The sequence below is a fragment of the Sphaeroforma arctica genome, assembly GCF_001186125.1.
Source record: "Sphaeroforma arctica JP610 unplaced genomic scaffold supercont1.178, whole genome shotgun sequence".
Taxonomy (NCBI): Eukaryota; class Ichthyosporea; order Ichthyophonida; genus Sphaeroforma; species Sphaeroforma arctica.
Genome location: NW_014040380.1, coordinates 9,299 through 20,013, shown reverse-complemented (window position 1 = coordinate 20,013; position 10,715 = coordinate 9,299). Strand labels below are relative to the sequence as shown.

At 38.4% G+C, this 10,715-nt stretch overlaps 2 protein-coding genes across 2 annotated transcripts; both read left to right on the top strand.

The window, feature by feature from the left end:
- Positions 1-228: 228 nt before the first annotated feature.
- SARC_03486 (malignant T cell-amplified sequence 1) lies at positions 229-1,975 on the top strand (the record flags this gene model as incomplete). The annotated part of the gene is made up of 6 exons (XM_014302712.1): positions 229-254; positions 438-590; positions 769-866; positions 1,006-1,139; positions 1,387-1,454; positions 1,637-1,975. 6 exons carry the CDS (start codon positions 229-231, stop codon positions 1,716-1,718), a joined length of 561 nt encoding a protein of 186 aa, XP_014158187.1. The 3' UTR covers positions 1,719-1,975.
- Positions 1,976-2,625: 650 nt separating this feature from the next.
- Positions 2,626-3,322, top strand: SARC_03485 (hypothetical protein). The gene has a single exon (XM_014302711.1). The coding sequence runs from the start codon at positions 2,649-2,651 to the stop codon at positions 3,009-3,011; it is 363 nt and encodes a 120-aa protein (XP_014158186.1). The 5' UTR covers positions 2,626-2,648; the 3' UTR covers positions 3,012-3,322.
- Positions 3,323-10,715: the final 7,393 nt, after the last annotated feature.

Genomic DNA, 10,715 nt, shown 5'->3' with positions numbered 1-10,715 from the left:
TTTTATTATATAATCATGAACAAAATCATAATTATGCATATACATTTAAATATTATATATATGCATCCATATAGATATTCATATATATATATATATATTTATATTTATATGTATATATATATATATATATATATGTGTGTGTATATATAGATGTATATATATGTGTGTGTCTGTGTGTGGGGGTATATATATATATATCTCTCTCTCTTGTACAATATATATATATATATGTATTTGTGTCGGTGTCTGTGTGGGTATGTTAGTATGTTTGTATGCATGTATGAATTGAAGTATATGTGTCTGTGTCTGCGTGTGTCAGTTCTTTTATTGTGTATCTCACTATCCAGTTACCTTTATCAACTGCTATGAAGTCTAGCTTACTTCATTGCGTATATACATTCCTGAAATTTCCATTGATAATCTCTGTCCCTTTCCAGATTCACCCCTAAAGAGAGCATCAGCGGTCAGACCCAGACGAAGTCGTCCGTGGCACGTGGTATCCGCCAGAAAGTATTAGATTCGTACCCCATGCTAGAAGATGAGATCGAGTCTCTGTTCCCCAAAAAGCAGCCCCTCTTTCTTGTCAAATGGTGAGTGATTGGGCACACGTATATTAATCTGTCCAGATGATAGTCCTGTGAATATATGTGCCACTTCTAAATTCCTTCCCTCTGCTTTCCTATGTGCACTATGTGTTTCGCAGATATAGTTGGCACGTCCCACATATAAAATACTTCAATAGTATTGATAAATGTCTGTATTTCGTAGCCATGATCGTATTCAGATGATACACAGCAACGGCGAGCCACTGTTCTTCAACGAACATGACGGACCATGGATTCCCACACTACGGTTGCTACACAAATGTAAGTCGGCGGATGCTATTTGCTTTTGCTTACGTGTGTATACAAATTTATATTGTACATTAGATTGAGTTTCTTTGTTGCTATCAATAGCAGCACACTGTCATCTAACCTTAAAATCGGGTTTATGCGCCTTTTCCAGACCCTGACCTGCTGCCTCATGAACAAGTGGACAAAGGCGCCATTCGTTTTGTACTCAGTGGTGCACATATCATGTGCCCGGGATTAACGTCACCTGGCGCCAAAATGAGCCCAGCGGAGAAGGAGACTGTCGTGGTAAGCTTGTCTCTGTATATAGTGCAAAAGTATTTGTTACATTCCGAGTGTGTATGCTATATGTGACCTGAGCTGTGTGTATGGTCATTGTCGTATATTTGTCGATGGAAATAACGTTGTTACGTGCCAATCTTCTTGTTTACTCAGGTGGTCGAACAGAGTGTGTGCGCGACGTGTATTTCCTATATTCCCTGTGCGAATATCTCTTACCTTATCACTATTCTCTTTTGTTTGGCGACCTGCACAGGCTATCATGGGCGAGGGGAAGACGCACGCTATGGCCATCGGCAGGATGAAGATGTCCAGTGAAGACATGTGAGTTCACCCTATCGCAATGTGTGCTATTTTCAACTTTTAGATCCCTCGTGCGCGCTGCTATGATGTATATCATGTTTTATTCGTGCGCTTACTTCTGCAATCAAAGTACAATTTATATTTCACACCGCATGTATTACAGCAACCCATATTGAGTAAATATCTCGTTCTCCTCCGCACAGCCAATCTAAAAACAAAGGAATTGGAGTCGACAACATGCACTACCTCCAAGATGGTCTGTGGCAGACTAAAACTCTGACATGATTATGAAATATTAAAAAATAGAATTCATCTCGTGACTAGTCGGTCCTTGCCTTCAGCTTCATTTGTCCATCTGGTGATTCTGTGGGATTTTTTTGGCAATTTGAGCGAAAGTAGATCGGATATAAGTCTGCAAAACAAAACAAAATGATGTTATCCCTCTGCTCATCACCTTAGCTCTTGTTTTTACCCATAACAACAACGCCATATTAGGGGCTGTGGAAATGGCTTGCTTGTACCTATACATAAAACTGATGAGGTAACCAAACCTGTTATAAGTGTGTGGCGGTTGCTTTGCCATATATCGAAATATTATGGACCGATATAAATTACACCGTCAATCAGATGACATGCAACCGTACATGCTGAAGCAAAGGATTGGTCGTGGGTATAATGACGGGCTTGATTGCTGGAGCCAGAACGACGAAAAACAGGACACATTGGCAACTGTGGTAGTCAATTTCTCGAAGAAAAAAAACCCTCAAGTTTAAGTTGAATTCAATTGACATGATTCTTGCTCAGTTGAGTTGTTCAATATGTAATGTATTTAGGGAGTATGACCAAAACCACAAATCTTGACCTGAATAATGACAATGTCGGTTTTAAAGTTACTTGAATGTCAATTGTGAATTTAGAGATGAAAAGCCTTGCTTTACTCTAATAGACGGCAACACTCGGATTGAGTACTGAGCTAATTAGAACGGATTGTCGATGTTTCAAACAGCTTTTTTAAGGAGTAGTTGGCGGTGCCAATTAGAACGGATTGTCGATGCAAATATAGTGTACCCGGCATGTCAACTTGACTGATAGTGACTGATAGTGATTTAGGTTTTTGACAGCGAAAAAATCATATAATAGAGAAAATATCGCTAGCAAGGTCTTCTCGTAGGCACGAATTCAATGATACACCTTTCGAACTGTTTTAGATGACTCATGGAGATATCAGTAATTGCTACACGATATATTTGCTGGTCTCAAAGAAGTTGTGAACAAATTCGCCAGAGATTGGTCCATACTTACAATCCAGATTCTCCTACATCAATCGAGCTGAATGCGAAAATATATCATGCAATTACCACGTTCTCGAGTACGGGTAAAAATATATGTAAGGTCAACTTACGCACAATGAAGCATACTTGTGGTGATGCATCGCAAGTCTGCTTCGAATACCCACGTAGACTGTACAAATCGGATAGACAGTCTAATATCTTCAAAAAAGCAATCGTCAATCGTTCGTTTTTTTCTCTTTTTGTTTTTCTTTTCTCTTCTGCAAGTCAACATGCGAATAGTTCATAAGATCTTCCTCGTAACATTCACGCTCGCAGTTCTTTCCAGTTTTGACAAACGGACTAAATACTACTCGTTTTAATTTTGACGTGAATTTCGTCAGTATCTCTTCGTGACTTTTGATAAAATAGGTTTGGCACGAGACTGACTTTATGCAAATTAGAATTTTACGTCACATATATATCGATGCTTTGTGTGATGATCATACTGTACACTGACAATACTTATGAAGTATGTAATTATCACAGTCTCCGCTTGTGGTATATTTTATCGTTAGCAACTGTGCGTTAGTGCAATTGTTGATACCTTTGCACAATCGCTTGTTTTACTTAAAAATTCTCCTACTGTAACCTTCATGTCTGTCTCCGCATCGAAATACTAGTAGTCTGCACATTAATCGAACGTTTACAGTGACGTCGTACCAATACGGATAGTCTTGCCAATAGGAATAATATTATTTGTTTCAATTTAGGGTAAACTTTTATGTCTATAAATGCGCATCAGGCTTCATATTCGTTGGAAAGGTAAAATGTAAAATCAAAATTATCTTATTCCTTCGAAATTGCCACAAAACTTTGTGCTCTCCAGTACTTTTCCAACAAATTAAAATAAATAATGTTATCCTTATGAACTCTTGGAAAATATTTACTTTATGTTTAATTTTGATTTCTCACGGTATTTACTATTTTAATATGATTTTCTCCTCATCTATTTCCCATAGAAAAATAATGGGGCATGTGCTCCACGTTTCCTCCTCTTGTTAGCAGTACTACAAAATGAACGTTTATTGATTCACTCGATACATGTTGTTCGCATCGAGTAGTCATACGAAACATGTGCTCAAACCAATTGTTCCTTCGCTTTATATAAAATCGACATTTGATGGTTGTACTATTTTGATGCTTGTATTTTTTAGTACGAAAACATTCGTTCATTTCCACATATTAAGTGTGCCCAATAAGTTTGTCGATAAGTGGTGGGTTTTTTTCGCAGCCCATCAGTCGCTCAATCAATGTAATATTCGAGTTTTTTTAGCTCGATCATTAAATACAATACCAAATCACAACGTTGTAGTTAACCGCGCACAGAATACATCCTAAAAAAGAAAATATACTACATGTACAAAAAAAAAATTAATGGTACTAGCTATGCTAGTAATATATACCTATGAGTAGGGTTGTTGCTTATGGTCATCATGGTACTTTCAGTTTCGTACTCTATTTGTATTTAAAAGTATACATACAACTAGCTAAAATCGAAATTTCATTTGTTTCTATATTGTCAAGTGTTAAGAATCGGGTATACTCGAGCGTGTATGTGAGGAAATGAGACCAGACACTTCCAAAACATTATCCAGCAAAGACTAGTATTTAAATTCACTTACAGCTTGAGCGCAAAATGAAACCTTGGCTCACGTGATTGGTCAATGGTGAAAATCCAATGCGTGTATAAAGGGATGATATTATATACTTTAATTTAGGGTAAATTATTGTATGTCTATATGCGCATCAGGCTTCATTCCCGTTGGCGAGGTTCTGGGAATATAGAAGAAAAGTTATGATTGTCGAACTGCCGTGAGAAGCTTGGGGCGTGTGATGCAACGATGGAGGACATACGACATACGGTGTATTAATCCGCGCCGATGGATACAGAACAATTCCACCTTTCGGTGGGAGCTAAAGCACCTGTGCTATCGTGTGAAGAAGAAGAAAAAGGCCCACACTCGTAGCGGTAATCAGAGCTGAATCAGTATGAGAGCAAAAAAAACAGTGTTGCTTTCCTTCTTTTGGTTATCTTGTGCAATATTCACAAAAACAATTTGTCTGATATTGACATACTAGGTAAGTTTGTACAACCCATGTCTTACTCTTTGCGTTAGTTCATTGCAACAAAATAAATCGTAAATATTGTTCTGTACGCACTTATGTTGAGACACGCACATAAAAATAACCAACCTTCATGTTCAACCATGTCTCGTCTTATCAAAAAAAAAAAAGTCAAAGACTATCCTCCTTACACTACGCCTATTTATGGTTTGACTACTACGCATGAATCAAACGACGATAAAATCCCCTTTTTTTTATGTTGTTTGTATACCATGCCTGTCAATCCACCACATAGCTGCTATATCAAATGTAAATGCGCGCAGTTGTATAGATGTATAAACTATTTTGTTCCCCAGTCATAGTATACTTGATATCGCGACTGTTTATGCCAGCGCTGTAGGCTGGGGTTTAAAATAGTTACTCGGTATTTCGTACTCTGCACTAACCCATTCCGCGGCACTACACGGCGCAGACCCGATTCGTACCACAGAGGTGGGTACTCTACTTAGTAGGTCAGCAAGCGAATATATGGAACATTCGATAGTAACAGTGTTTTGTCAACACCGGCCCGAATTGACTCAGCACGTATCTTCCATTGTCGACTCACTTGGCCCAAGCTTCAAACGGGAATTTACTGACCACTTCTTCCCATCAATCTTTCCTGAACCACTACAGCGACTATGAGAGCCCTACCATATGTTCATACATTGTATCATACATACTTGCCATTTTTGAAATAAATAATATTATCCCTATATATGTTTGGTAGTAGACGCATCCTTGCAGGCCTTGCAACAACTTTATTCTCGGACAACATGAAGCCAAGCAGTGATATGCATTAAAAATAACAAATACAGACAGCTGAATACGTTTGTTCTTAATTATGCATTTTAAATGTACCCTAGGACAAATATACACCTCTTAGGTTGAGACGTTTGTGTGTGCGCGCGCGTGTACCATGCACGTGCTTGTATATTTTTTTGGCTATTAGATATACCAAGACAGCAATGCCTCACACACACAAGATGTAGAACACGGTATTCGTTGCGGAGTATTAACAAATCTAAACTGTAGATAGATTTTTTTTGCAATCTTAGCCTTATGATGCTCAAACTATGTAGTATCTATGTATAGTCATTTCGTCAATGTATGTATCTTTGGTCTCCTCGATTTGACATTTATAGCATTTTTTTCATCCGTATTCAATAGACAAATCATTTCTAGTCGGTCACTTACAATGTGATACGGTGATGGTCAGTTGCAAGGTTGTAACCATGCACCAAAGGAATACCTATACATATACTAGTGGCCATACTTGACGTTACCAAGATGCAAAAAGAGGATTTCGTATACATGAAATATCGTACCGGTAGGCGATGTTTTATCGCCTGTTTTGTTAGTACCAGGGCTTGGTTGACAGCCATGGACAACGATATAGTATGATATATGAATTTCATCGCTATACTGAACCTAGAGTTTTGTCCCTACAAGTGTACTCGGTTTCAATCACATTACAATTTCTATTTTCGACCAATTTCACAATATATAAAATACTTCTGCTTTTTTACTTTTTAAGAATAAATCTACGTCATTAATTGCAACTATTCCTAAATGCAATAAAAGAAGAAAAGCGTGAAAGAATGAAACATATGCGGGTGACCACGGCCGGCGTAAGCTCTCCATGGGACTGCAGGTCGTACCTGATTAAAATGTTACGAATATTTTGTTGCGCATAAGTGTATTCAGGCCTTTTTTTTTTTGCTTTTTCTCGTGTCAGCTGTTTTCTATGGCATGTCGTTGCTGAAATATGTAGAAGTACTTTTTAGCAAATTGTTGTCCGCCATCATGAGATAATTCTAACCAGTACTCACTGAGTTTCAATGTCTAATCGTGATCGCGAAAACAAACGAAATACTTTCTTTCAAACGATACAGTGTGGACACGCGCGATGACAAAGTTTGTCCGGTATAGTAGGAAAGTGTAACCTTGCGTGAAATAATAATGTGGTATATTTGCGAGAGCCAGCGTAGTCTGTCTATAGCGACCGAGGACTTTGCCGCGAGACTTGAATTTTAGAGTAGCTATTCAGTGAGACATAATTGGATGTTCCCTAAAAGCATTTGTTTTTCGTTGCGTTGGACTGTTTAACATCAGTGCTTATCTGACATTTCAAGACACAACCAATACTGATTGATTGTTTGTACAATATCTGCTGAAATTAACCACAAGTTTCACCCAATATTTTCAATGGTCACTGTACATGAAGGGGTGTTTGATTGTCTTAACACCAAACTCGTATGGTGTTTAAAAAAGCACGGATTGGGTATAATGTTTAAAGAAACACGGATCAGGTTGGCAAAGCACCGGCGGGCGGCAACCAGCGTAGTCTACACGAATTTCCAGGATAGACTCAAAGAACCATACTAAAACATATCAAATATATGAGCATAACATTTTTATGACTTTCTGTACGATCGCTTGTATCGTTAATCATAAGCTTCTGTAGACATCTGATTCACATCCTGAACTGTGGACAACACAAGCAAAAAGGTGAGATTCTCCTATTTATGTTTTAGGGTTTCGGGTTTAAGGTTTAGGGTTTTTATAAATTTGCAACCATGCCGTGTAGTAAATAAATAAAAATGCACATGACAATTTAGGTTGTTTGTCTTCTTATAGAATTTCCTGATATTAATTGATGACGGCAAAAGCTTAAAGTGTGTTTCTTTTTCTCGTATTTGGATTGATGTATACGTTTCGCGCGACAACACTTTTTAGTGGTGAAAATCTTGTTCTAGTATCACTCCATGGTGTGCCATCCCCGCAGTTGATCTCCTCGTTTCAAGCTAGCCCAACACTTGAAGTACGGAGTAGCATTCTTTAACTTCTAATTCAAGATATGCAACGTTCCGCGGGAAACCTCTTTTCCTAGTGAAAAAGTATAGTTGGCATGATTAAAACTATATCTCGAGCTTCCAATTGGCTCCAGATACCGATTGAGTCAAAGTATGCGTAACCATACTGCACTTTCTTCGTCAAGCACTAGTTTTCGCTCGCCAAGAGGTCGTACTGATATTTGAAGCGATATTAGACCACCTGCCATCATACACCGAAAGACACTCGGCTATACACAATCAAATCAACCGATGCACGGCCCTGTATCTATAGAGAGCTCACACAAACAGACAATTGTGAGCGACAACGCCTGACAATGTTTTGAAATCAGTTTATTACACTGTGGAATTTACTGAAATCAATACCGGAAAATACTCGGAGATGGAAACTGGATTTTCGAATATATACACCAATATCAGCCCCTGACTCTTTATATAATAGATACTTTATTGCTTAGATACAAAACTCAGCACAATTTTATCATCAAACTCTTTGATGTAAACGCACTAGTCCACACGGCCGTGACAGGACATTAGTGATGAAGGGAATAATGAAGAAATCGGACTTAATTCCAATACGAAATACAATATCAATTTCGGGATCCCCCTCATAAAATGCATCGCAAGCCCGAGTCTATATTTACATCTGGTGAATACTAAATATTTTTCTTGTTATTGCTACCTTTGCGAGAGTGATGGAACAGTAAAAGCGTTGACAAGCCTTGCTAGTATGGAATCTTCTTAATTTTTTTATACACAATCAGCCGACAAACCATTATTTTAGCTCTTGTATACTTCAATGAATGGAAAACTTAGGATGGTGCGCTTGTAGTAGTTTACTATAACCAACAACGCAGATGAAGTTCAGTCATGCAACCTGAAAGATAAAACACGGACTATAGCTAGGTGATTTCTGTATAGTTCTTAGCAAGATTGAATAGAGATAGCAGGGAAGACTCAGTACACAATATAGAGATAGCAGGGAAGACTCAGTACACAATTTGCCAGAACAAAAGGGGGAGGAATACGTCTATCACAGCGATGCACCACCATATTTGTGGCTAGAGGGATTCAAACACATACAAACAACGCTGCATCTCCTACACATAACATCCTAAATGGTACATGTTGTACGCGCATTGTATACGGCAACACTGTGCAAACCGGTTACTGTCTCAAAAGTGAATCCAAGTTTAGTATTTCGTTGGAGTTTGGCATGACCGATCTGAACACTTAAGGTTTATACATAAGCGCTGATACCTATTATGAACGTAACTCATCCTATCGTCTCATTCCCTGGGTCCTTCCAATATGAGCATTTGCATATTGTTTGCACCCCGCGACAATATTGTCAACCATCAACCGTTTCCGATAATACTACTGGTTGCAGATTCATGCCCCGAAGCCATCCACAATCGACTAAGCGTGTCAACGAAATACGTTAGCCTGTGAAACTTCCACCGAGCCTGTTGCATCTTGAAAACAATAACTGAAGACACCGACTAAAACGTAGTCAAGTGTGACAAAATACTCGCCGACCTTCTAGAACATGTACAATGCACTGCTATTCAACAGCAAGGTTTGGTTGCGAATATAGAACATATTATACCCTAAACCCTTGAATTCTCAGATACATGAAGAGCGAATAGATTGAAATCGTAGCCGGATTTACAACTATGACTACCGTGTAAACTTACTCTATTCAGTCATTGGATGTACTGTTTCTCTTAAATTTAGCTGTTTCTCGCTTTGAAGTGCGCTAGCTCTGTATAGGGACAAACAACGTGAGATGAATAGGATATATTAGTTAGACAAAGTTTTTTTAAGGCAGCATTGGGAGCTTTGTTGGCAATAAGTTGATGAGGAATATTCTGGAGGGATATTTCGTGACAAAAAAAGTTTTCTTTCATCGACCAATTTTAATTGCAGTTGAGCAACAAAGGTATCGCCTCAATCCTCAGCCCGCCCTCTATTTTGCTTTGTACTACTGGGGTTAACTAGCGATGACTGAAAATTGATATATTAAATCTGAGGTATCTGTTTAGGATCTATCTTGCAGCTGAAACATGCGCGACGAACGGTGAAACATGTGCGATTAACTGGTCCAATGAACCGAACCTGAGGTTGTCACTGGTTGTACCCCCCTTGTCACAAATATTCTGGCTTAATCACCTCAATGCAGAGAATACGTTAAGCAGGCTTAGTAAACCACTTACCTACTTGTAGCTCATGTGGTCCTGCACGACATAAGTATATATCAGAGGTCGTTATTAGTTGACATAGTTTGTGACGCAGATACGGAAAAAATACCTGATGGCAAACACTATCGCGTCTCGCTTAGAACTTATACCAGTGACTTCTTAGTAACTTATAATATGGCCAGCGTGATAAGAAAAACTTTATAAAATTTAAGGGGCGACAAATACTACTGTTCTTTGTGAAACTAGTTGGTATGTCACTATCTATTCGGACTGTTTGGACAACACCTGCAATTTCTTCAACAGACTCTATAGATACTTCGGCAGATACCAGGTTAAACCAGCAGTGTGTAAGGGTAACTCGAATTCGTAGTTCAGGTGCGATAATAACGACTAAAACACAAAACTTGTATATCAAGTTTTTCATTTTAGACAACTGATACATTTAGAACGATCACAATATACCCAGTAACTATAAACATATTGCACGATTGGCCTATGCGCTCTTTAAGGCACTGACAGTTGTGCAACGAGTCGCCAGCCTCAGAACACGAAGTATGGGATTTGTACGTGTATTATGCAATTATTCACAAATATATGACACAGTCAATTTAGCCATCATTGGCAAGATTTTTTTTTGAATCTTGATGCCCATGGATCCAGTGCATATTGGTATTGCTGGGAGAGCTACAAGGAAAATATGTGACAAAGCTATACATATACAGCCGATAGTAATCGAAGACACACAACCCGCTTTGAATACGCATGTTGATACAAACTCACGGATACTGAATA

Bases quoted from the DNA above. Each gene is read 5' to 3' on its own strand.
- SARC_03485 (XM_014302711.1), top strand. From the start codon at position 2,649: ATGGAGATATCAGTAATTGCTACACGATATATTTGCTGGTCTCAAAGA.